The following is a 26,828-nucleotide window of genomic DNA, read 5'->3' on the forward strand; positions in this document are numbered from 1 at the left end:
GCTAGAGACTTTGCGGCCGGCCGATTCCACAGTTGGTAATGAAATAAAACAACTGCAGAGCGTGGCAACCGAAGAAACGTTGCGCTTGACCAATAAACGTCAAATTTGATCTGTACCCAGCTGACAAATTATAATGTCATCCTTTTCTCAGCAATCGACTACCCCGCTGTGTCCTATTGCTTTTTAGAGAAAATATGTAATTTTTCATATGTTTTGAGTAATATGAAGCTTACAAACACTAGGAATGAAAGTATCCATTCATATTTATTGTATTTCTAATTGAAATTTACACTACAAGCTTTGATTGACTGCCCTATACGTCATTTGTCTGTAGAGAGCTGCTTAAAAGCTTTTTAAATGCAATATGTTACGAACGCGACAGTATTCATAGCGTGCGCGTGAGAAAACCTGACCTATCGTAAAAAGGAAAAGATTCACTTTCGGTTTCTTTCGGCTGCTTTCCTTAAGGTCAACATTCAATTACTTGAATGCAATAAAACTTAAATGTTTAGGACAAGGTACCAAAACAGACACCCAGCCATATGTTTAATTAGGATAAACATAGAATCAAAGCAGTCGAACTAACTAAACCACCATAATGTGTAGGCGTATATGTACAAGCACAAACACAACCATACAATTGTTAATATATAAGAAGGAAAATTTTTCAATAAACCTCACTTGTAACCGAACCTCCAAGCCTACGAGTTTTTCTGTTTGGCAATTGATCGGCACTCCACAGATAGAAACTTATATTGAACATTCAATAAAAAGCCTATTTGACAGCCTTTCAATCTAGTTCGCGTTCGGGATAATTTTGACAGTTACATTTTTGTTTATAACTCGTGATCGAGTTGGCATAGGAAAACAAGCAATACGTCATTCGACAGTGAAAAGTGTACGGAACAAGCAGCGAAAACATCCCGTGATAAAAAAAAATGCCAAAAAAGAGTACATTGTGGAAGCGGATCACATGCATCATGATGATCCGCGCCGGACGCGACAACCGCGACATCATGGAGTGCGTGCAGTGTTCGCTGAACACGGTGAAGGCGATCCGGAATGAGATGGGAGAAAACAGCGACGACGACGAAGCGGTGGCAGCACGAAAACCACATTCTCAGCGGCGGGATTGCGTGCGGACCGACGCTTTCCTGGCTGACCTCCAGGCGCGCGTGATGGAAAATCCGGGGATCGGAATTCGGCCGTTGGCACGCCAGATGGGGGTGGCACCATCCACGATGAAAATGGCCCTGAATGACGACCTCCGGTACTTCTCTTACAAGCGCCGAAGAGGTCAGTTGTTGACAGAGAAGGGCCGCGAGCGTCGGTTGGGGAACGCCAAGAAGCTGCTCAACTTGCTAAAGCATCCCGTGGAGCCTGGCACGCTGTGGTTTTTCTCATCAGAGAAAAACTTCTGCCAGGACCAGAAGGTTAACACCCAGAACAACAGGTGGCTGGCTTACTGCGCGGCGGACGTGCCACGGGTGCCGCAAACCAAGTTCCCCCAGACGGTGATGGTGTTTTCCTGCGTGTCATCGGAAGGGGACGTGATGCCGCCCTACTTTTTCGAGCAGGGGCTGAGGCAGAACGCGGACGGGTACATTTCCATGCTGGACACCTTCGTGAAGCCTTGGATCACGAGAGTGGCCAACGGCAGACCTTACGTGTTCCAGCAGGATTCCGCTCCGTGCCATACAGCCTCCAAAACGATAAAGTGGTTGGCGGCCAATTTCAACGACTTCACCTTGCCGAATGTGTGGCCTCCCAGCTCCCCGGATCTTAATCCAATGGATTATTTCGTGTGGGGCGCGGTGGAACGGGACACCAACAGAACCTCCAGCAATACCAAGGCGGAGCTGATGGCGAAAATCAGGTCCGTTTTCGCGGCCCTACCCCGCGAAACTGTCGCCAGGGCTTGTTCCCGGTTGCAGAGACGGGTGGAGGCCGTAATAGAAGCCGAGGGTGGATATTTTGAATAAAATGAATAAAATACATGGTAAGCTACTATTTCTAAAACAAAAAAAAATTTCCCCGATGATTAATTTTGCCATAAAAAATTTTTTTCTTTCTCCGTAGGTGACTTTCAAAATTATCCCGAACGCCCTAAAAAAAGCCATTTTACGGAAATCTAGCCTACAGTTAACACTAGTTCCAACGTTAAGAACTAATCCTGGTTAATCTAGGAAAAAGCCAACCGTCTGATCCTTATCTAATTGAAGGCGAGTAGAAACTTGCACAAGAGTTTCCAGGAGTAAACCGTACTTCACGCGGTAAACTCCATAACGGCGGAAGTGGTGCCTTTATCACTCTGAACAATTACACATCGTGTAGCTTGGCAAGTTACCCAAAAGCAGCTTTCTTGTGTAGTTCAGGAACAAAAATATTATTTTATTACTTTTTACTAATCGGTGCCACAACCTAAGCGATAAGTATTGGATATCTCATATTCGATGTTCTTACTTGAAGTTTTGCCTCCAGCATTACATTAATGGAATGTTTCAATAAATAAAAACTAGGTATTCCTGCCCTTTGGCTGGCCTTTAATCTACGCTCGTTTCACTTGCTGCCCAGTGGGTCATACTTCACGTAACTTCCGATGTTTCATATTCACTTAACACCTATCGCCCCATGAACATTTCGGTGGAGATGTATGTATGATATGATAATTTTCTTTTAACGTGTAACTACCGAACCATATATGTACATACATATACATATTCACCTAAAAATGTAAAAAAAATATATGGAAAAGTTTCTCTATCCACTAAAAAATGTTACCCATGGTGGACACATTGCATGACCGTAACCAGAACTACCTGTTCCATCCTGATCTAAATGTAACCAAATTCCATTAATGTCCTAACGAATGCATCCGTCCAGTTACCGAGGATGGTGAGTAACGTGTACCAGAAATAAATATATTCCTAATGGATAAAACTTACCTATGCTCCAAGGGAACTGACCTTGCTTAAGCGAAATCGCTTGCTTGCGAGTTGTTTCAGCTCGGGTGATTCTGTCACCTTTGCAAAACACCACCGATGATGGTCCATTTTTGGATCAGAGCGAGGCTTTTTCTGTGTCGTAAAGCATAATGAAAGCAGCCGTTTTATTTTTATATCACTCTGATAGCCTTAGTGCCCTGGTAGCTTATGCTATGGGATGGCTATTTCCAAAACACCAACCAACCCCAAGCTCGGAAAGGATGTCCACACATACCCAAACACACGATACGGGGAAAAGCCGTTCAATGATAAAGGTGTGGCAATTTATTACGAAACGGTTAGATACATTCGAACTACATTCAGGGTTTATGCTAATCCCGCCCGAAAGAATGATCTCCAGAGACCATTTTGTTCGTGGGTATCCTGAGAGAATGCGATGATATGTGGGGGTTGTGTTTTCGTCTATTTCATGTGCTTCCTGTAACTTTGTAACAAATATCTTCAAATCACTCAGCCATATCGATGGTGCTTATAAGCTTCAATATCCGGCCCCGAGCAGCAAGAGGGGATCATTTTTTGGGGAAAAAAGCGGATTACTTGCTGACCACTTGGGTGAGGGGTTTCGGGAAGAATATCGCATCGCATGTAGGACATCCACAAAAGACGAATGTTGCTGATTGTATGTTTGGTGTTCCGAATCAACAAAATCAAAAATTTGTTAGACAAGCTCAAAGTATTAAGAAAGGACTTGTAGTAGAGGAGTTTTCACAATGCCTCTGTTAAAGCTTACAAACAGATAAAACAAGGATTTCGAATTCTCTTTGCTCATCAACACACAAGAACAAGATTTTCAAAATGAACGGACAGGATTAGAATGTATTCTTAGCTCCCGTTCCCTAGGAAGAGTTTGAAGATTATTAAACAGGAAACTATTATATATGGGAATTCCTTATGAACAAGACATCCTAGAGTGGCGTATCTTTAACCACAAATTCCAATTTCATTACAAACTCCAAATATGGCAGGGTAAAATGGCTCAAAAATTATGCTCCTTCTGAAAATAAATTTTTAATTCTATTAAAATACTATTTCGAAATTTATTCCTTGCTCTAACCACTTTTTAATCTGGCACGTACCTTTAGAATTCGACAAATTGAAACATTCTGTAGCAAACCGCTCCGGAAACAGAACCTGTCCGCGAATACGATATCGCGAATAAGGATGCTTTACATAAACATACTTCCCCAAATAAACACACTCATGAATATTCAAGGCTACACACTGCACGGAAAAAGGTTTCATTTCGTCACGCCTCACGTTACGTCTCAAAGATAGTGTCGTTCTAGAAAAAATTGGTTTGCGTAGAATACTCCCTCATTTGGTACGAAAGTAGGTATGTAATTGTGATGATAATTATGACCTAAAAGAGACAAAAAAAAAACTTTCCCTTGCTCAACTGTTTGATGTTGGGATGGGCGATAAAAGTTAGGATTAAACATCAGGATCAAACGACACGGCGGTATACTCGGCGCCGGAACACATCCTGTCAACATTGTCACGCTCGATTAACGTTTGCTCCTATTTTTCCACCCTCTCAATGTGAACAAAATGCCCCACCCCAGTACGGCCTTATTCTTTACACAATCATTTCAAACTGCATTAATGCCATCCCCAACGCTGTTGTCCTTTTCAGTACATCGATTGACTTGCCGTGTTTGATCCAACAAGAGCGCCCCAGCCAAATCTCCTTTTTTTGCAAAACGATGAAAAGAAACATGGGACATTTGGGCGATGTGCCTGTGGAGCGAAGGGTGGAATATTGATGGGACATTACCATGTTATTTCTATGCTCATCCATACTTATCCCCCCCACGTACGGAGGCTATCGTAAGTGTTGTGATGAAGGTGTTGAAGCGTAAAGCAAATCCGGACGGAAAAACATGATCCCGATCGGTGGAGAAAAAAAACATCACGACACTGATGTGAAGGTATGATGGGGCAGTACATATTCGTGTGTCCCATTACGGTCTCTCACCAGAACTGAACCTAAAGTAGAATGCTTGGTAATATAGGTCCAACCATCCCTTCCGGCGTTGGGTCTTTTGATGGTCAATTGAATTTTACTGGATGGATAGAAAGCTGTTTGCACGATTCCTATTTCTCTAAATACCAACAAAAAATTCAATATTGCACTTTTTATCGTGAAATGCGATCAATTTGTTCATTTAAGCTTATGTTAATGTATGGTTATGTTACACACATAAAACCGGGATAATAGTAAAATATTTGAAACATATTTTGCGGATTTTGCAATCTTTTTTGTGAAATAAAATTGTTTCCTGTAATGGTTCTATTATTAATAAAATGCTGTATGGTTTACATCATTTAAACTATGTCTTTTACATTTTCTACATTTAAACTATAACTTCTATATTCAAAATGGTTTATGGACTGTAGAAGTTATTCTGCTTCTTCTAGTTTAAATTTATAAAACATTTTAAAGCCTGAAAATTCCAAAAAATAATCGTTTGATGAAACAGAAATTGTTTTAGAAAATGGAAAACAATGGTCGTTAAATATTTCATAATAATTATTAAAGAGTTCAAGAATTCATGTTTTAGTAAAACATTAATTGAAAAAATTACTTACTTTCCTATATGGCTCTGCAACCACTGCTTGGCCAGCTGCTGGAGTCTCCTCACGATAGAACACCGTTATCATCCAATCCGATATTCCGTCCTAAATTTGGTTTGTATACTCCTTTAGCTTTCCGTTGTCAGTAAGTACATTTGAGGCAGGATGACTGACCTTGACGAGCCTCGTAAAAGTTAGGTTAGGTTCATGAATCTACAAAGACATGAATAGATACATGGACTATATTTTGCCTCATTCTGCTCCACCTGCCAAGCAGCACGCCCAAGGGATTGGGAATAGCCCGTATACCAAACCTTAGGCATACAGTTGCACATGCTTCCACTCTGCACGACGATATCGGGATGGAATAGTAGTTGAGTAGGAGAGCCCATAGGACCTTCAAGAAGTCCATTACAGAAAGAAAACCCCGAAATTCAAGGCTGATTTCAAAATTGACAACAAAAAATACATCGAGAAATTCATGAGCGCACGACCACGTGGTATGCCAACGAGATGATCCTTTCCCTAATAAACTATGAAACGCGAGGAAAGTCATAATATTTTTAGTTTTCAAGTTACAAACTGCGTTGCCGTAAAGAAAGGTATGATATTATTTTACTAATAATGATCACAAATTTAGTGACATGATCAACCATTTTCCTTCGGGTTTGAACACGTGCGATCATCTCAATAAAGACAAAACATTAAAATTACAATTGTAAAGAGTCCCCCGTATCAAGGGCTGACTATCTGGCTAAGTGGTAAAAGTAAGAAATAGCCGGCATGACATCACATTAAACCAAGACGAATTGTCTCCTGAGGCATCTTAAAAATCTTTAGCTGAATTTAGCTTCGAATTTAAAAATGGGCTTGTAATACACTAAAGTTACTAAAGTGCTACTAGCGTTATTAACCGATTCCTGTATTTTTTACTTGTACTTGTTACTAATTATGTTACTAAAATGATTATGAATGTGTTATTTAAAATGAGAGCCTTAGTTAGGAGTAGAGCTGTTATAGACGGCGAGTACCAACGTTTTTTGGGAAACTAATTCCATACAGAATAGGTGCAAAATATTGAATTAATTTTTCTTTATATATTCATGCATAAATATTCAATGAACCTACGTATTGTTGCCATTTATGAAACGAACACATAGGGGAAAACCCGTTACTATCACGTACCGTTACTCATAACCAGAGAATAGTAAAACTTCCTTTTCCCACGTTCCTATCTTCATAGTTTTCCTCCATTCCATTGTTGAGAAGAAGAAAAAAGACTGTCTTTTGCTAAGCATCTTTACAGCTTCCCTTTTTTCCAGAACTACGCTTCACCTTCACGGTCTATCATAAGGAGCAATTCTTGGAGCCATGCTGAATCAGTAGTAACGCGTGGGGGAAAATGGCGTATTCCCGTGGTGGGAATTCAGTTTTCTCAAGCATCCAATTTACATACTTTTATGTGCATTCATAAATAGCAATCAAGCAATACTTTCACTTTCTTCGCATCCCAGTTTGCTCACGAAGGACTTTTTTTAAATGCCGTTAGAGTAGCAGCATTAGTAGTGGTGGCAGTACGGTGGAAAGTTTTCAACTCGTTCAACGAGGTTTTTTAGTCTTTGTTTTTTTGTCTGTTCTGCGCTGTGGAACTTTTTAAGTTCTTTTTATTCAATTCTCAATGTTTAAAGATTGTTCATTGACGAAACTTTAATAATAGTTTTAAAATGAGCAACAATAACATAAAGTAATGAAGGATGAAAGAGGTGAAATTTTGGCATTTGATTGGAAAATATGTTTCGTTTAGACTTAATTAAATCTTTCTCTTTCTTTTCCTTCTTAAAGAGAAGGATGTGATAAAGGCCCCGGTTACAGGACTTCGCACCAGCACAACAGCATGTGTGTAAACTCCAGGGTGTGGTGGTCGTGTATAATTTTGGAACAAATACCCCTCGGGGGCTTCTAAACAGCTCGAACTTTCTTTCATACTGCACGACATACTAATAGACTTAGTGCTTATTTTACGCAAATTGCTCTGTTGCTGTGTGTTTTGTTTTTGTGTTTTATTCGTAACGTTCAAACCGATTGTTCCCGGAATTTTAAATTTATCTTCTCTTTTTATCATTGCTAAAATTTGATCAACCGTCTGCCTTTCGCTCTTACATATTACGCTATACTTATAATAAACCAATTCGTACGCATTCGCATGAAGGGATGTTTCTTACAAAAGTATTTAGAGGAAGATGATGATTTGCGGTCACTAATTGACCCACCGTTATCGAGTGGCGTGTTTTTGTGTGTTTATTTGTGCGTTCGTTGCGGTCCTCAAAGCTGCTGCTGCGTCCTCTGTCATAGTTACCGTCTGTTTGTGCTTTGTGTAGGATGTTTTTTTTGGTAGGATAAGACGATCAGATGCAAATGTCTGGTTCAAACCGATGCCCGACCACGACTAGGATGGAAATCGTACCGTAACGGTCGTATTAGACCATCGTCATCGGTTTCGAAATCATGCATCCGGTGGTCATTGTTTCCCGCCCCACTGAAACCCGCCGGCGATCGAAGCTGCGTCATTTCGCAGTCCATTAGCGGGTAACGATAGTTTGTATCGATATAACACCCATTGGCTGCTTCTGTCATATCGAATTTGGTCGGACAATTATGACACACGGTCATTGGATTGATGACCGAGATGCGATCGTAGCATCGTTCATCGACACTGTCCGTGTTCCCCGTGATGATATCTCCGTCCAGCTTAACCGCTATTTGCATTGCCTGGATAGAAAGAAGAATAAAATCGTCTGCATCACAAATGCTCACAACAATTTTAATTTTGTTGACTCTTACTTGTATGGCTTGTGCTTCATCACGCTTCTCATCTTCTGTGTTCATCGTTACGAAACGTAGCACGAGAAGATTCAACGATGCAGCCACCACAGCCAGCCCGAACAGGATGAAGATCAGCGCGAACGCCACGTACTCCGGCTTTTTGTTCAGCGCATTGTCCCTCTGCAGTGCTACCATATCACCGAACCCGATCGTCGTGAGAGTGATGAAGCAGTAGTACACCGAGTCGAAGTAGCTCCAACCTTCAAACTTGCTGAATGCTGCCGCACCGCCCGCTATGGTCAGCGAGCTAAGCGTGGTGACGACCAGAATCAGATCAATCTCGGACGCGATCGCTTTCTTGCAGTTGAATGACGTTTTCACCGCGTGCACGATCACACTGCTCAGCCGATTGACACGCTCACCAATGCTCTGGAACATGACCAGCCCTAGCGGAATGCCAATGGCGGCGTAGCACATGGTGAAGATCTTCCCACTGACCGTAGACGGTGTCGAGTGACCGTACCCGATCGTCGTCAGTACTGTGGTGGCGTAATAAAACGCACCCGAAAACTTCCACTGCTGGCCAGCCTTGTGCGGTTCCGATTTCATAATGACCGTTTCGATGACTTTGAAATCTTCCGAGCTGATGTTATACCGTGTGATGAGGATATTTTCAATTGCTGAAAGAGGATACAGTGAGACTTCAATTAGACGACTATTTTCCCAGGATAATGTGGAGATCCGTACCACTGAGAGCCTTCCAGCGTTTCTTCTCCGTTTCTGACTCGAGTGCATCGAACACGGCTGCTCCAATTAACAGGTATGTGAACGTACACACGATCAGGGAGATGGTCCGTACGTTTTGTTTTTTCATGCTCGTTTACTGCAAGCCTGCGAAGGAGAATGAAAAGAATAAATACTCTGCCGTTGGGAACTGCACTTTGTCGTACGAAATGTACTTACCCTATGCCTACGGAGGTACTGTTTGGTATTGTTGTTCCACTCGGGAATAAAGGAAGGAATAAACCTGGGAAATTCGGGTCCTACAATTCGGAAAGTGCTACTTTCACTCTTACTGTAAACAAGCCTGCAAAGAACGCTACACAGTCGATTTGGTTTGGGACAGTTTTAGCTACGTGGAATCATTGTGGCAGATAAGAGGGAAGCCTGGACACCTAAACAAAGTGGCCACGTTGGGAAGAACTGTGGTAAAACCTATTTGGCACGTTTCCCACTGGCACAAACACGGATTGGTACCAATTCCTGCGGTACGATCTCCTTCCCCCCGGATTCACGGTACACGGTGGTGATGGCTTTCGGAGTGTAGCACCATGACAAAATCTGCAGCAGCGCCTATATGTCTATCGATTGATTTTTTTCGCCGTTGTTTGACGACCAACAAGGATGTTTGACATTTCTCTTCTAACGAGTCCGAAGGAGTTTGACTGCGCATGACACGCAAGGCACGAAACGGAGACAAAATCTCGCACACATACCAAAACCAAGTGGTCAGGAATCTGCAACGAGGAAAGCGGAATACAGTGAATGAATACACTGAGCTTCACTTCTGAGACACGTGCTTGGGTACAGTACTATGTGCTGAGAGAGTGTACAGCATTCGTTCGTTTTGGTATTTCTTTATTCGCGCAAAATAGATCTATCCATAGATGAATCGTATAAATAAACAAAATGTCACATTTTTTTCCCTTCGGCTAGGAACTGATGGACAAGGATCGTTAAATTGTACACACTAGTTTCAAAATACACATTTTTCCCTTGTCCGTTAACGCTTATTACTTCTCCCGTCTCTGAATCGTCTTTGTAAACCGTCTTTTGCATGCCATGTTTTGCTTTTTTTGTGTTAAATAATTTTTTTTTCTAGCTCCCCTTACATGGCAAACCAGACCTAGCTTAAAAACACGGAACAAAAGTCTAAGAATATTGTTCATTTCACAACTGTTACATTTTTCCTCTCATGCTCTATCGCCGGTTACGTCCCCTTAAAGCAGGTGCTACACACATTCTTGATTAATTTAAACAAAATAGCTTTGTTTCTATTGCACAGCCTTTTGTGAAAATCATGGTTTGTTTGTTTTGTTATGTTTGTTGCTCTGCATTACACTCTCTTCGAACGAGCATTCTAATATCAATATCACGGCGACGAGTAGAACAGAAACGACGAGTCGGAAATCAGACGAAGGAGAAGGACTGATAAATTATTCGGTTACTAAAATGAACCATAACCACACTAACACCTTACGTTTCGTTTTCACATATACTTGCATTCAAAATCACATCCGTTTAAAAGTTGCCTCTTACAAAAGCTGTCTTGGTATTAAAGCAAAGGTATCGTATTGTTCTTGTTTTTTTTTGGTTGACGTTACGTACGTTTAAAAATTCTTCTCGATGGCAGAAGAATGATAGGTTAAAGCAAACAGAACATTGGATTGAGAATGATCAAGTGAGGGAAGAGGCGAAGAAATAAAGAGGAACATTAATTCTACATTAAAATTATCTATGTAACCGATACGATCGTCTAATCATCAATGTCCTACGAAGGTATCCCTCTCACTGTGGTTTGTGTACTCGATTGTAATAAAAGGCCGTCGTGCCAGCGATCCGGACGACCGTACACAATACAAAAATACTCTATGTACACCATATTGGCCATACTATTCGAACCGTTTACTCGATCGAGCCGCATTGTTTTGCAAATGTGTTACTCTTACTGATAATAGGTTCCTGCCTACGTGTGCAAGCCTATACACGATCACGCCGCTTGCAGCTATCCCGTTTCCCATTTCCCTTTTTCTACACAAGCAGTGCACGTTTGCCGTCCTTTGCGTAAACGTTCAGTTCGGGTAAGTCTTCTGATATTGGAGTCACTGCTCCTATTTATGGTCCCACTTGTTTAGTGTTTTCAGGTCCACGCTTCCAACGGATCATTTGCCTCCCGAGGCATGGCAATGATGCCGCATTATAACGTGGCATAAGCTTGTTTTGGCTTTAAAAGCGCCTCCAAACACACCCGGGAATGAAAGTGCACGATAAAGGTAACTTTGGTCGCTACTAAATGGTAATATCATTTTCGGTAACGTTTCGTTCTAACCCACATAATGTGACAATGCCGAGCAGCACTATTTCTCACCCTCACCTCGTGTGATAGACGAGAGATAGCAGCCTGCCTATGGTTAATTCACGATTCACATGCCGCCTACATTTTCGTGATCCGTTTTACGTAAAATTATTCACCTAAGTTTGAGATTGCGATAGCCAGCGCTATGGTTACATCTCAATCGAGTACGAAGAGGGTGGTTTGCTTAGCAGGAGGGTTGCTGATTCTGACATGAGGCTCGTCTGCTGATCCGCTTCCGGTTCCAGCGAGGGATCGTTAAAGTCCGTTGACAGCTCTTCGATTTGTACTTGCGAGCATTCCCACGGATTGATCGGATACTGCGTTAGCGTATTGAGGCCGCCGTTGTTGTTATTGTTGTTGCCGCTCATGAGGTGATGATGGTTACCAGTCATAAAGATGCTGGGATCGATATACTCTTCGATGTCAATTATATTGTCTCCACCGTACGAGTTGGCGTAGAGGAAATCTGCAAGAGATAGATAGAGAGAGGGAAATGATTAAGTATAGATTAAGACATTATTACAACGTGCTTAATTATAAAAGAAAAGGACTATTTACAAAACATATACTCAAAACATTTTGAACGTAAGATTCTTTTCTACTATACACATACAAAACAAACGTACATAACGTGCAGAGATAACACATAGTGACACATAGAATGGTGATGATAGTAGAGAAGGTTGGGTGCATTTTTGGTTAGTAATAAAGCGGATCCTGTCATTAAACACCACGTGCAGCGTGTTGTGCGCAATTTTCTGCAATTCGAAACAAATCATACAAACAAACAGTTAAATCTTCTGCTGTAAAAGATTGACACATTTTTTTGCAGAAGTTTAGCAAATTTCTACACAACAAACGTAATATCGAGAAACACTTGGATGAAAGATGGTGGGAGGCGAATGGTGGACATACACAATGTGCCATGGTGGACGTCCAACTATAACGTTTCATCCGGCCTGTACCTGGCTGTGTTGTTTCCCAGTCGTTATCGAACTCCAGCTGCTGGTTCGCCTCGAGCTCGTTGGCCGTTTGTAGGGCAGGATTATCGCTCTCACTCATGTCGAATATCTCCGTTACCTTAACCTACGATTTTAGATGATATATTAGATTACCGGTGATCGTGTGGCGAAACTGGCCAGCTAAACATTACCTTATTGTCTTCGTCCATGTAATAGTAAGCGTACATTGCGTCGTGATGCGAGGACACTTGCAGTATGTGATCGAAAGCATCGATATCACCCATCGCCGAATGATGTCCAGAGGTGTAGGTCGGAGTAATTTCTTTGCTGAAAGTTTTTCTAAAACAATTAAACAAACGGCTTGTTAGAATTGGAAAGCTACACACAGGCAGGGTGCATATTTGCATACCCATCATCCATTCGCATGTCGATGATCGAACTACGATGGCTGTGCTGGTGATGTTGTTGACCGACGCTTTGATTATATTCCGTAAGCGCAATCTGGCACTGTAGGTTCGCGGTCAGTTGCTGTTGTTGCTGAGAAGAGGAAAAACAAACTTCCATTAGTTACTCGGCACGATCAAGAAGTTTCTTTTCACCTTACCTTCTGTCGCCGTCGCACCTTTAGCAGGATCGTGTTTAAGTTCTTCAGCACATACTCGCTCATCGCCCATATTTGTTTCCCTATCGATGGTGCCGCACCCATCAGTCTGGACGGTGGAAATGAAATAGTTGAGTTAATTGGGTAAAATCATTTCAATTCGCTAAAGGCCTTTTGCAGCATTCCGCAGCACACCCAAACTTCCACCACCAACAAAGAAAAAGAGTACAATATACGAACATAGAACAAACACGGGCACAGGAGGACGACACGCAACAGCATCTCACGTGTTGTGGTAGGTGGGATTCGAAAATCGTGCGCTTACCGGTACGCTAGGCGGTTCTCGAGTTGCGCTAGAAAACGCTCCCGGTCAGGGACACCCAATGTTGCCAATCTGTCGAAAGGTAAAGGAAGGGGAACGGATCGAGACGTGGAGGAGCATACAAGATGGTTACATTTCAAACGGTGTTGTTGAGTGTGCTGTTGAGCGTGCCGAGACCCATGGCTAGTGGTAGCCTGCGTTGGGCAAACGACATTACCAAGCACTCGGTAGTGGAACTGTCGCTGCTCGATCATACCACCAACGATACTATAGTGTGCGGAAAATTTTGCGTGGGTTTGTTTTTTGTTTTGGAGGTGAAGGATATAGGGGCAGGAAAGGTGTTTTTAGCGGTTAGTTACGATTTCTAATTCAACTACTATAGCGGTTTCATTGGTGAGGTGGTAATGGGAATTTGGTGAAGCAAGAATCGGTTAATGACTATTGCACAAAACACGCGGTAGTGTGACCAGGAACCGGCTTGGAATAGGCAGAATCGTTCCGACGTTGAATTACCACCCCCGGAATGGACACATAAATTGAATGATGGCGGAGCGTAAGGGTGCGACTAGCAGGAAGGAACAGAAGCAAAAATGATGCTATCCTTTAAAGCAAAAGAACTCACTTAGTCAGTGTGGCACACACGATATCGGCTGGCAAAATGGCGGGAAGCGATAGTGCGGCCAGCAGTTTGCCACCCCGATGGCGAAACACCCAGTTGATTAAACCCTTGTTCGCCTGCTCGATGTACGTCTGGAACACGGTTAGCACATTGTCGGGCATGCTGCCAACCAGCGCATTCTTACGATGCTGCGTACACTCCTTGCATTCGCTACACTCGGGATCGTATTCTTCCAGGATCTGTTCCTCCAGGTTCGGTGACGGTTGCTCCGCTACAACGAATGTCGACTGGACGGCTAGACAGCGCGTGCAGCTGATGAGATTGTTTCGATGCAGAAAGTTGAGCGCATCGTCGAATCCCTGCTGACAAAAGGAGGACAGTATTTCCGGCTTCGGTGGGAAAAGGATGCGACCGAATCGGTTAATATTCTCCTTCGAAAGTTCAATACTAGTGTTAGCCCAGTTAACGTGAAACATCTGCGAACTATTGTCACGTGGGCAGATGTCACTTTCGCCACAGAACGGACTGACCGTGACCGTGTTCTCGTCCAGCGTTGGTAAGTTGTCGGAAAATGCACCATCCATGTATCGTACGCCATGGAATCGGGGTGGTAAAAGACCCGAAAACACCGGAATGAAGCACGCACAAAGAAGTGCCTACGGGAAGAGAAAGAAAAGAAAATTATTTTAGAGAAAACACGGAAATCCACCTTCAATGTTAGACAATACCTGTAGAAGGTCCTCGCGGCTATTGAACTGTGACACGATCACGTTCTTGCCATCGTACACACGGGTCAGGGAGATGTGCAACTTGCCATTGACACGTTCGTGCGCATCCGGGGGCAAAAATTTCTGCAGTCCTTCCAGCAGACAGGTCTGTATGTTGAACCGGGGGCTAAATGGGCCTAGCGAGTGTGATCGGGCTTCGTTGACTACGCGGAAGAAATCGGACGTCATTTCACCTGAAATATTACAAAAACAGACAAACGGATTGATTAGCAACGACAGGTGAAATTGATAGTGTACATTTTCGAATACGGCTTCATGATAGTGGAGCATGCGTAATCGAGACCGTGGTTGCGCAACGACAAGGTTAACCACTTGAACCTGACACGATCTGTGGCGTGACGGTGCTGTAGGTTGGGTATGTCGAGTATCCGCGCGTATTAATAATAACACGCGAGAAATCATCGAACAAAACAGCAGCATGTTTACTCGAGGTTTAATTGATAGTTTCGTACGTGGACTTTAGAACTACGGGAACGCCACACATGCTGAGGAATTTTGTGGAGGATTTTGCTGAGGAATATAAAACACTTCCTCTCTACCATTACTTGAAGTGTGCTAGAACAGTAGTAATGACTTGACGTTAATAGTCAATTACAGTAGCATTCAAGTGCATCTAATTTCAGATAAAGAAATTTCCAGAATTTCCCATAAAACCCTTCGTCGAATGCAGCAGTTATTGCATCGCCCTTCCTCCATTACTACCTTTTTCGAAAGTTTATGTTGACGTCATGCAGACACACCTTTTTTGTTTCTTTTGGTTCGTGTTTCTCATCATACCCCACTACAGCATCTCCGGAAGCACCAATAGCCGGCGGGATGCGTATAGGACGGGCCTCCAAAAAAGCGAAACCAACACCAAAAAAAAAACAATCGAAAGACGAAAGTCATCAAGCCATTAGACTTCGTCTTTCAAAAGCGACTCGTCTCACACCCAGTTCCACCGACCCTTACGGGCCCTTCCTATCCTATGCGTATGCCCTAAACTCGATCGGTCTTTTGCGCCGCACACCGTAGGAACAGTGGCGGATATTTCCCAACATAGGTCGGCGCGCATATATTTCGACACACCGTACCGCTTCATTTTTGGGGGGATTCGGAGTTGTTATGTGTTGGTGCCCGATCACGCCATACCATCAGTAGTAGGTAGATTCGTTTCCCTTCGCTTCATGTTTCGCCGTCTCTTCCCGTTCTGTGGTCTACTCGCAGCGACTCACACAGAGCGCTTTCGAAAAAAAGGGCCCGTTACGCAGTTCCCGAGATGTCGCCCGCCCTGCCCTACAACATTGTGGACGCGTGGAGAAGTTTCTAGATAAATAACGGCGCGACGTGCGCGTGTGTCTGTGGGGAGCAAACCGAGCGATTAGATTTTTGGAGGCCCGTCAACTGGAATTTTGTGGATAGCAAAACCCTAGACCCCCCCGCCGGCCTACCAGTACAGAGGTTCAGTTAAGGGGTGTCTTTTTTGCGTCGCAGTTAAACTAAACAAAACAGAACCGTTCCCGCTCTTCTTGCGCTAAAAAGAGAGGTGAGAAGGTAACGATAATATCTCGAGGTCACCCTAGACGTGGACGTCAACGGCGACATGTGCGTACCCGGGACGAGCCCTTCAACATCACACGCTCGTGGCAGGGTTTAGAATTGTACGATTTATATCCGGCTTGTTATGGGACGCCTGCCTAGGTCAGCGGGAATTTTTGGAGATCAAAATACTACGTGTTCGAATTAACTTCGTTGTTGGCGGAGCGGTCTAGAGCGGATGTTTACGATCGGAAACCAGCAAATTCTATCCGATCGTTATTAGATGTTTTTTGACATGATCACAATATAACAACACAAGTGATTTCATTGTTTTTGTACTGTAATTCTTAAGGGTGGACGATAAAATATCAAATTTCCCACTCATTCATCACCCCCTGCAGGTGACGGGCAGGTGCCTTTTAATCATTCAGTTCCGCGTCATGGAGCAGCTAATCTAGTTTAATTCCTCAGATTTGTTTTGTCATTTGCTAAGATAAACAAAATTGCGCGCTTTCTTCAAGGTCATGAATGAGCTAACTCTTATCACCAATTTTGCAATCAAAGTCATTAGTTTACATATCTATAAATATTAAATCCTTTCGAGTTTCTTAAACGCACCAACAGAGCATTACACAGCAAACTATTTGCTTCTGTTCGCAATCAACGCTTGGCCTTGAGGCGTGAAGCGACATTTATTTAAGCGGTTTCTTTGCTGGGTATGCCGATAAGCTTACATTAAATAGACACAAAAAACCCCTTTGCGTGTGTTCTGCTGATGAACCTTCTCCTTCACCGTAACCAGACAACCAAAACACAACCTCCATACACCACTGCTAGACATCTTCTCTTCCTTCTTGGCGTTCAATGCGAATGTTGACGTCAATACAGCACACGATGGTTATTTCTTATCAGGAACTCAGTACATGAATCGCTCCAGAATTGTGTCCGTATGTGCGTGTGTGCTGGCATAGAGCAGAAAGTGTTACGACACCATCCGTAACATAACAGAAAAAAATGTTAAAATAAAACAAAAAAAAACGAACGAGGCGTTAGAATTCCCATTTTATGTGGCTAATGATAGCATAACTCTCTAACTACATATAATGGAGTTGTCGATCATCCGATTCGAACGCGTCATAACAGTCGAGTCCCTGGCATTGGCATCATCTCCACTTCATCAAAGCTATCAGGTCATTAAGGTCTGACAATCGCTAAAGAAGCAGGTCAATTAGGTCAGTTTTGGACAATCATTCCAATGATGCTCAGTAGCTTCGCATCAATGGAGATGTGCGGTGAGATAACGATCAGTTTGGTCAGTGAAACTATTTTAGCAAAGCTGACAAGATTTGTTCGAATTTAGGACATCAGCAGTTACAGTCCTTACTAATGATCAGTTAATGATCATCGTTTCCTCAGTATGAGATATTTACTTATGCCTTCCGGCTGGAAAATAGTTTGCGCTAGTATAAGTAACAAGTGGCCACCTCTCTCTCTCTCTTTGTGATGCCGACACTTTTTCCAGGTCAGCTTTGAGTGCCCCCCCTATGATAATGGCAACTAATCGGAACACTACACAGTGTTTACGCTGGAACTCGCGCGATTAGCACGACCAAAAACCCGAACATTTGCTAAGGCTTCCAGGCTCGTAGTATCTGACGAAGGCTTGTGAAGCTGGTGGAGCGCATTGTTGGCAACATTGAATTGATCAATCGACAACCCATTTCTTATCGCCACTTGGCTATTAAAGGCCGTACGATGGAGGCGATGCATTACAAGAAAAAAAAACAAAACAAAACAAAGGCACTTGCATTCGTTGTTGGTGTGCGTGATTGGATTTCTATTGTAGCAACAAATCATGCCACCATTTGCGTCACACGCGATGCACGCTAATCCCTTTGCTCTTTGTTTGGTAGATCGTTTGGGTTTTTGAGACACGAAGGAAGTAAGTGCTTAGTGATAGAGGCCAATGTGCAGCAGCACAATGTGACACAAAACTGTCACAGAACCTCGTGCTGAGGCAGTATGTTCGCCAAATTGGTCTTAATTGAGGAAGATAACTCTGATTCATGCAGAATATCGGTGACAAAGTCCATTTATTTCTGTCACGTGCTTTGCCATGTTCGGTCGCGAAATAATCACATCGTTTTGAGAGTTCCCTAAAATATATCAAAAAACAATTAATCTTATTATCCGGTAGTTTGCTTGTAGCAGATAAAAAACAACGCCTCAATGTCATCACATGTAAGCTGGAAGAAGGCCAGTATATGCGTATGACCTCAGCCAGGGCATTCCGTTTTCGCAATCTATAAGGTTTCCATTTGCACATGTCCATAGCTGCCTAGCTGCCGCCTCACAGATTCGCGCCCACTAGTGATACAAACAAGTTGTTTACAATCTTACCCCCTGACAATTCGCTTAGCTCGCGGCTGCTACTTAGGCCGAGAGCATTGGCGGCACGTGGTTTTGACCTTGCGAAAAATGTGCGTCGTTACGTTACCAGCACAGACGGATGGTGACAATTGGTGCAATTTCGCCATTTGCCATGCTTGCAACCATGTGCCTCTGGAGGCCAATAAGCCGTCAATAGACACCGTGTCGTAGACGTGTGCTGTGGGACGAACGAGCGAAACCCCAAAAGGCACGTGAGCGAAATACAATTCACGAGGCGCAGTAGTAGTGAAAGGCTTTTCGTCTCTCGCTTTCCGTTGCACAAACTGTTCGACATTCGACTATCTTGGCTGGATAAATAAGCGAACAAACAAGAGAGCAAGTACCGCACGACAAGGGAAAGTGTTTCGGTGCCGTTGCATGGGCACGCAGGCAACACACTTTCATGCACTTTAATGCATGCGTAATGCACATCTCGAAGACGCACAACAATCGGATCGGGCAAGTGGGGATGAAGCAAGAAGTGGCGAAATGGCGAATGGATTTAATCGTTTTGAAACAGTTAGTGCGCTCGTTTAGAATTGACCTACCCAGGGTTGCGGCTATATATTTATTCAAACTATGTCTATGCGTGCGAGCAAACGAGTCGAGTTCCCTGTTGCTCATGTTTTTTTTTTCTTGCAACAAACCAAAGCACGAATGCATTCGAAATTAGTGGAAGGTGTAACAAGAGCTTTGATTACATTTTCCTTTTTGTTTTTTAAACAAAATTAACCTAATTTTTCTTTGCCATTTCGAGCATGTTTACTCTCTGACACCTTGGCATACAATTGGCCTACAAAAATTGTGTCACTCGTCGTTTAGTGCGCTGCCGTGTAAGCATAACTACTTCAGCAAGAAATGTGCTGACAATGTGCGGACAAACTTTAAAACATCAAAAGGGACACGTTCTGACGTGTCTGGTACATATTTTCCTTCAACACGTCGATTACGCGATCAAGACCACTCCTCAGCGGATCACGGATGATAATGACGAAGGCGAATGATGCTGCGGTTCAATAACCCAAATACAACATGCGGAACAAAAAGAAAACTTGCCCCATGCGATAGTGGGCTGTGAAACCTTACATTCTTCGCACCACAATCGGGTCAAAGGAAGAAGCGAGTGAAACATTCCTAATGGGGGTTCTTTCTCAATTGCTTCCACCAACCACCATCCGATGAGGTAGAAGCGAAAAATTCAAAACATTCCTCAAACCACTTCAGAAATACAAATCCCTCCACCATTTGACCAAAACACCAACCCACACACGGTGGCGTGGTTCAATTGCTGATAACCCCTTATAATACATTGCAGGAGTTCCAGCACCCAGCGGACCATGTTTTGCAGGATGAACCAGAATCACAACAGAGGGGCAGACGACACTCGTAAATTTTACGACCCTCAACTTCATCAAACTCGGTGTGCAGGACAACGAAAACTGTGTCTTTCTTGTTGGAGAGGTTTGCCTTTTGCGTCATCAGTACCAAATGCTTCTAATCCACGATTGGAGGGAAAGTACGCAAGAACTTTCTGCGTCGAAAGAAGTTTCTTAAACTCTATTAGCGACCATATATGTGTTTTTTTTTTGTTTCTCCCCCTTCACGGGCTGGCGCCCTATTTGCTAATGCGTAGTACACGTTTGACCCTGAGACGCCTGGAATTGAGAAATATTTGCGCACATTTTCAAGGTTCTTTTCAATTGCTGATTGTGAGGAGGGATTATGTTTTGGAGTCTCCCCTTTCCTTCTTCGTAATTAATAAACTTCGTTAATTCATTTTCAATCGAATAAAATCATTTCATCGGTTCATCAACATCGAGCAGGATTAGGATACGGAAAATTCGTTCAACTCCTTCCAATCTAGATAGCGCCTTCAACTTCCATGGGAGGCCAATGGGAACCTGTCCCGCAACCGTCCCATCGTAGATTAGATAGATTGGTGTGGTGTTTTGATAACGATGTTCCTTCCTGCTCAAACCTTTTCATTATACACCCACGATGTGTGTCCACCGGTCAGGTGCCTCGGCTTTCCTCTTTTACACCGAAATAGTCTGTTCAAAGGGCAGTCCAAGTTTGTGTTCGAAAATCCCTTCAATGCACAGGCAATGATCTCATCGCTTTGTCCGGGTTGAAGGAGCGATATGATTAGGGCACGCGACGTCAAACAAACTCAAGGGTAGGGGGAGTTCCAACGTGTACTGGAAGAGCGTTGAGTAAACTTCTTCTCCATAACATTTAGGTTGGAAATGGAAAGAGTGCTACATTACTTATCTTTCCCAACTGATTAAATTGGATCAAATTTCAATCCGCTACCGCGATTCGATTACACGGAATCCCGCTACCAAGATGCACCTCTAGACAAAGAGCTTGAACTTTCAACCTTGCGTCCTTCGTTTCTCCCTTCCATAAAGGGGGATTTAGAATCAGCTGACTGGAGCGCTTAAGGTGACACATCGTCAGCGTTTAATTCTGTACCTTTCGGTGCAAAGGGCAGATATGCCAAAGTACAAAAACTGTCTGACGAGACGGCATGACTAATACGTTCCTCTGGAAAGACGCAACGAACCTGTCCATTCCCGATTGGACACGTGTTTGAGGCTAAACAAACGGGCGATTATTTGATCGATCGAATGGAGCGTTTTTGTTTGTCTACCGCAATACTGCGCGGTGAAGGATAGTTTGGTAAACAACACGAACACATCCCGTCTGACACTCTGACAATCGGAAGTTCTTGACAGCATCCCCAGATGCCGCCCAACTTCAAACGAAATCACTGTTGCTGGCGGAGATGAATGATCCAAAGGGTCGTTGTCATGACGAACGATCGCCTTTGTCGATTCTTTTCTGCGGGATTCTTTCGTACACCGCAACAATCTCTACATGAAGCATGAATAGTGAAGAAGATGGATGCTACCCGGTACTTTTCCGTTCCTACAAAATATACCAATAATGAGAGTAATTAGGGTTTGAAGAAGCTAAAGAGATTTTAATGCACCTGACACACAGAGTGCGGAACTACCTGTTCCCACGTTACGGACGATCATTTCTTTTACCACTCGACTACTCGTGTATGATGATGCTATCCTTAATTGCTGTTGTTACATATAACATCATGTCACGTTACCCAGGTAAACGAATTTCAGCCGGATTAAAGTTCATGAGCATTTCGGCACCGTTGTACACCCCGTTAAAAACGGTCGTCCCTTAAAGGATACTCAACTTCACTTACCTAATGGCATATCGCAGAGCAGACAGCAGGCGGCAAGGGCTCCGGCCGATGCGCCACTGATGCGGTGCAGCAGCAGATGAGGTGCATATTTCTTGAACGCCACCGCAACACCGACATGATAGATGCCGAGAAAACCACAGCCGGCAAACGATAGATTCATCTTCGGATTAGATTGCCGGACAGTGTTGGTTTCCTTGCCTTTTTCACAATCACCGAGAAAATCAATCACTTTTGTACACACGGGCCTAAAAAAAAAATACGCTTCTGCTTGCAGCCTGTTTTGACAGCAAGGGTATCGGGTTTGGTAAAGCTTTAATAACACTTTGCGCCTAAAACTTTATAAACACCGTGCTTTGTTTTATGTATTCGTTTGGTAATAATTAGCTGCGTCTTCTTCACGGAACGCAAGTTTTTTTTCTTCAGATTTCACCTATTCTTCACACGTTTCAAAACACATTCACCAATTGAAGTCGCGATAGTTTTAACGATTATTATTAGTTGTTTTACGTCCCCTATGCACTTGGCGCAGGAATGAATGTGGTTTGTTTTTTCCACGCTTTACACTCTTTTCCAACTGAAACTTTGTTCTCCAGACGGTTGATTTACATTATGTCTTGTCCTAAAACGATACAAGAACAACGAAAGACGTTAGTATTTTGAAGGAAAGCGCTGCTTCATGTCATTTACACTCCATCCGTAAACAAACAACCCCGTTGTATGTCCGTACCACAAAGCTGGAAGCGTTCGCGCGAACAAAGCAACCCAACACGCGAAGGGTTTCTTCGAAAATGCGTAAAACCTTGGGAGCGCGTTTAGAAGCAGAAGGTGACTGGGATTAGGGCAAGACTTAGTATGCTTTGAGGTTGAAATTGTATGAACGTGCGGCACCGTACGATCGCACTCTCGCTCGTCCGGAAGTAGACTGAAAGCTGACCGTTAGCTGGGGTCGCGGTTTTATACGCACCCACCACGCAAACGGACGGTGGTGTTTCGAACCCTTATTTTCGTGTCGCCGCCGTTCTCTCACACGTTTGCGGTCGTGTTGTAAGCAACTGATATTGGGGATGGTGATTGACATCATCAGTTCGACCAACTTACGCTCTTTTGCTCTAACCCATCGCGGGAGTGAGCGCGACCTAATCGCGAGAGAGGTTGCCTTTTTTTTACCGCGCCTGCTGCCCTTCCGTGTACTTCCAAATGCAGTTCCAAATGGAATTGGCCCCGCTTCGGTGGTGCTGGTGATGTAAACAAATCCCTTCGAAGATCGAACCTTTCCGGAGTGGCAAACGGCTTCGATGCTCAAATAGGAGAGCGACGAGTGTGTGTGTGTGTGTATAACAAGTTGCACACTCATGCAAATAAAAATGCGCTGTTATCAGCACACTGTTAACGGCACATCCAAACAACCAACACCAAACCGACCCAAATGATGGAAACTGCATTGCTGTTTTGTTTTTTTGTTCAGTAAACGTGCAAACTGCACTCACACGCATACACGTAAACAGCTGTTCTGCTGCATTGTTGGCATTCCGCAACATTTCGCTGTTGCGCTTGAACATTCCAAAGAAGACTGGCGGGAGTCGCGCACCTTTATACGTGCACGTACGAAAGCGGGTCGGTAAGGCCAAATGCCCCGTTGCTATGGCAACCGAAAGCAAAGCGCTTATTTTGTGGTGCGTTTTTTCCGTTTTCCTTTTCGCGCTGCCTTTTTTGCGTTTCTACCTGTTAACGAAAAGGAACTTTCCGGTTATACACTTTCCAACCGCAAACAAAACGGAAACACAAACACGCACAAACAACGGTGTACAACATAATTCGCTGAAAAATCGTTACCATCAGCTTTGTTTGTGGGAAAACAAAAAGGGTACGAGGTGGAAAGTGGCAGCTGCACAATCTTTCGTCTCTTTCGACGCGTTTCGTTTTCCTTTTTCACCGCACAACGCATGGTAAGGATTCGTTATCCTAGCAACGGACGTTTCTAGGTCCTTGTTTGTTGCCTATTTCACTCATTCTCTCTCTCTCTTTCTGCCGCTAGGTGTTCTCTCGCTTGTGTTTTTTCCTTTTTACACCTTCCACTTTTTTGACCGTTTGATGCGGCCCGCCACAAACGGGCAGTTTTTTTTCTTTTCTGACCAATCTCACAAGCACTTTCAGCTAGTGCCGCAAAAATCTTCCATCGTGCGTTTTGTTAGTTTCTCGGTTGCTTCGTACACATGCTCAGGAACACGGTATGCTGCTGTTTTCGGAGAAAAACTATCCCTCGATTCGCCAGAAACACCAGGAGGCACGTTTTGCTCTAACACGCAAATTTCTTTGATAACGTAGGTGCCAATTGGACGTTAACATATCCGACACCCCTTGCACATCAGCCACGATACGTACTTGTTGCTCGTAGAGATGAATACAAGAAATGATGATAATGCAGGACACTATTCTGCCTAGAGTAATCACCGGATCAGTTATTTGAAGCGAACGAGATAAAAAGATACCGCTACGTTCAGCATATTGTTGGCTCTTGTTTTGTACGTCTGACACACCCAACGTTGTTTTCACCAAATATTCAGCGACCTTGTTCCGCGCTCACAGTTATATCGATCTTCCACATACAAGCTGTCAAACTTCGGCCAGCTTCGGAAATGGACCCAACAGACAAATGGTAACTCACGCCGCTGCCAAAACTCACTTCGGAGCTGAACAATGAAATGAGGGCTAAAGTCTGAAACACGACCCCCCCCCCCACTCACGGGCACTCATTTGAGTGACTTTCTTTCGTGCAGGGTGGTTCGAAATCGGTTGCGTTGTTTTTAATTATGTTTCGAGACACAGACACCTGAGGGCATGGCCGTCCAAGAAGAAAATGTAGCAATTGGTGCCATCTATCGACCACAGGTCAAAGATTGGCGATCCGTTGGAGCTTTCGCGAATAGCTCCGGCCACAGACATGGTAGCGATTAGTGGTGCATGGACGAAATGTAGCCACAAGTGCCATCTAGCCATGGCCAGAAGAAAGTTTGGCGATATCTTGGATACCGGCGGAGCTATGGGGCAAAGTTGGGCCAAAAATGAGGAAAATTTTACGGTTTCACAAACAGCGTATGGAACTTGGTTCCTCGATGAATAAATCACTTTTCACTATGCGAAAACCTCCTTACAATTTAATAGTAATTGTAAAAAAAATCAAATTCAGGCCACATTGCATAGTCTCCGAACCACCCTGTACGAAAAATTGACACGCAGATGAGTGACCGTGAGTGGGGGGGGTCGTGTTTCAGACTTTAGCCGAAATGAGTTCTATTTTCGTTCGATCCAATATGGAACTCAAACGGAAAGGCGAAGGGAATCCGTTAACGGTTTTGCACATTTAAAAAAACTGTCAGTTTCAGAATTTTGAAAAAAAATCATGAATGTTTAAAAATCTACTCTGCTCTGCTAACAATTCATCACTGTTGAAACGTAGAAAGAAGTTTATCTTTGAAGAAAAATGTGGTAGTGAGAAAGAATGAAAATCTTGAGAAAATTGAAAAAATCCTTCAGACACAGTTGGTAATATTTATGTCTTGAGTGATAGCTTGTGTGGTTGAACAAGGCTTGAGAGAAATATTTGATTTTCAGAGAGTTTGAGGGAATAAAATAATTTTTCACACTTAATTCGGATTTACTTCCTGGAACTTGCTTACTTTTTTCTGGATCATCCTTCAATCTCCAAGAACATGGCACTAACAAAATAATACTACTAGGATACTAAGGATACTAACAAAAAAATTAAATATGTACTTACCGCTTTCAAACCCTATAGTTATGTTTAAAATATGAAAACATTATACCTGAGACATTTGGAGTTGTAGTTTGATAATTACTTATTAACCATTTTTACATTGCAATTACATTGATTAGGCATTTACAACAGAGTTATTACAACTTTAGATTGTTTTAATACCTGACTTTCCTTGATTTTATTTGTGCAAAAAGAGAGTTACTCGCACTTCATTATCAGCTTGATCTTGTACACAATAGCGTAGTTCACAATTGAATTAGGGCAGCTAACAATAAATTGATGACCGTTATTATAGCAACTGAGAATGGTATGGTCACTCCCAACCATGGCTCAGAATTTGGATAGCTCTAAGAACGAAAACCAGAGTCATGATTAGTTGTTTTTGATATAATTTTAAACGCCTCGTTGCGTAGCATTTTCGTACCTTTATAATGATGACACCCAAATATTTAAGGACTTCCAAAACAAGCGAGGCAATGACCAAGCCCATGCACACGTAGTAAGTGCTGGAATTTCCATTATACGCAAGCAAAAGACGTAACTGGTTTGCATTAGCCGTCAGAAGTGAGACATCCAAAGAACCGGCCACGACGTTCTTAGCAATTATACTATTCTTGCGAAAAGAACGGTATGCATTTAGAGCACTATCTGTTGATTGTTGATCCGATGTTTCTAACGGCCACACTTGTACGTGATCATTTCCGTTAGTATCACCCATTGGACCGTTGTCGTTTTTAACTATAAACACGAAAATATTTTTAACTGTGATACATCTGAAATCTGGTTTTAGAACATGATTTACGCACTTTTTAATCACCACACTTTGTTGTTTGTATTAATTTTTATAGGACGTTTGCGCTGTGGCGATATCGTGACCAATAATTATTGCAAGTTTAAAACTAAAAAAATACACTTAACTACAGGTGAGAACAAGTAGTACTATTACATTCTCAACCGAACTATGTTAAGCTCTGAACTGTACTTGCAGTACAGTAACAACATCAAACCAGTCTGGAACGCCATTACAATCCAACCACGATAACCAC

General features: G+C 43.0%; 3 protein-coding genes across 8 annotated transcripts; 1 reads left to right on the plus strand and 2 right to left on the minus strand.

The window, feature by feature from the left end:
- The first annotated feature begins 78 nt into the window (after positions 1–78).
- On the plus strand, positions 79–2,551 carry LOC125770230 (uncharacterized). The gene is made up of 2 exons (XM_049439627.1): positions 79–1,999; positions 2,080–2,551. Exon 1 carries the CDS (start codon positions 939–941, stop codon positions 1,980–1,982), a length of 1,044 nt encoding a protein of 347 aa, XP_049295584.1. The 5' UTR covers positions 79–938; the 3' UTR covers positions 1,983–1,999; positions 2,080–2,551.
- A 5,041-nt stretch (positions 2,552–7,592) lies between these two features.
- LOC125770218 (two pore potassium channel protein sup-9) lies at positions 7,593–9,928 on the minus strand. The gene is made up of 4 exons (XM_049439602.1): positions 9,366–9,928; positions 9,150–9,293; positions 8,421–9,082; positions 7,593–8,348 (listed from the first exon to the last, which is right to left on the minus strand). Exons 2-4 carry the CDS (start codon positions 9,274–9,276, stop codon positions 8,004–8,006), a joined length of 1,134 nt encoding a protein of 377 aa, XP_049295559.1. The 5' UTR covers positions 9,277–9,293; positions 9,366–9,928; the 3' UTR covers positions 7,593–8,003.
- A 562-nt stretch (positions 9,929–10,490) lies between these two features.
- On the minus strand, positions 10,491–24,582 carry LOC125770166 (1-acylglycerol-3-phosphate O-acyltransferase Pnpla3-like). 6 transcript variants are annotated; one of them, XR_007419152.1, is made up of 10 exons: positions 22,735–22,953; positions 22,008–22,626; positions 14,771–15,003; positions 14,046–14,698; positions 13,105–13,210; positions 12,910–13,037; positions 12,692–12,839; positions 12,504–12,624; positions 12,165–12,296; positions 11,889–12,004 (listed from the first exon to the last, which is right to left on the minus strand). XR_007419152.1 is itself a non-coding variant. In XM_049439515.1 (9 exons), the coding sequence occupies exons 2-9, from the start codon at positions 22,165–22,167 to the stop codon at positions 11,688–11,690; spliced, it is 1,866 nt and encodes a 621-aa protein (XP_049295472.1). In that variant the 5' UTR covers positions 22,168–22,626; positions 24,390–24,582; the 3' UTR covers positions 10,491–11,687. The 6 variants fall into 6 exon arrangements, 5 of the variants coding, with proteins under 5 accessions (XP_049295472.1, XP_049295474.1, XP_049295471.1 ...); XM_049439515.1 differs by lacking the exons at positions 12,165–12,296; positions 22,735–22,953 and adding an exon at positions 24,390–24,582 and having other exon boundaries at positions 10,491–12,004; XM_049439517.1 differs by lacking the exon at positions 12,165–12,296 and having other exon boundaries at positions 10,491–12,004; positions 22,807–22,949.
- Between the last annotated feature and the right edge of the window lie 2,246 nt (positions 24,583–26,828).

The sequence above is a fragment of the Anopheles funestus genome, chromosome 3RL, assembly GCF_943734845.2.
Source record: "Anopheles funestus chromosome 3RL, idAnoFuneDA-416_04, whole genome shotgun sequence".
In the NCBI taxonomy this organism is placed as follows: Eukaryota; Metazoa; Arthropoda; class Insecta; order Diptera; family Culicidae; genus Anopheles; species Anopheles funestus.

Bases quoted from the DNA above. Each gene is read 5' to 3' on its own strand.
- LOC125770230 (XM_049439627.1), top strand. From the start codon at position 939: ATGCCAAAAAAGAGTACATTGTGGAAGCGGATCACATGCATCATGATG.
- LOC125770218 (XM_049439602.1), bottom strand. From the start codon at position 9,276: ATGAAAAAACAAAACGTACGGACCATCTCCCTGATCGTGTGTACGTTC. The intron at 9,083-9,149 runs GTACGGATCTCC...ATCCTCTTTCAG, and splicing joins ACGCTGGAAGGCTCTCAGTG to CAATTGAAAATATCCTCATC. The intron at 8,349-8,420 runs GTAAGAGTCAAC...CTTTCTATCCAG, and splicing joins ATGAAGCACAAGCCATACAA to GCAATGCAAATAGCGGTTAA.
- LOC125770166 (XM_049439515.1), bottom strand. From the start codon at position 22,167: ATGAATCTATCGTTTGCCGGCTGTGGTTTTCTCGGCATCTATCATGTC. The intron at 13,038-13,104 runs GTAAGGTGAAAA...TCCTCTTCTCAG, and splicing joins AGGTGCGACGGCGACAGAAG to CAACAACAGCAACTGACCGC. The intron at 12,840-12,909 runs GTATGCAAATAT...TAATTGTTTTAG, and splicing joins GACATGCGAATGGATGATGG to AAAAACTTTCAGCAAAGAAA.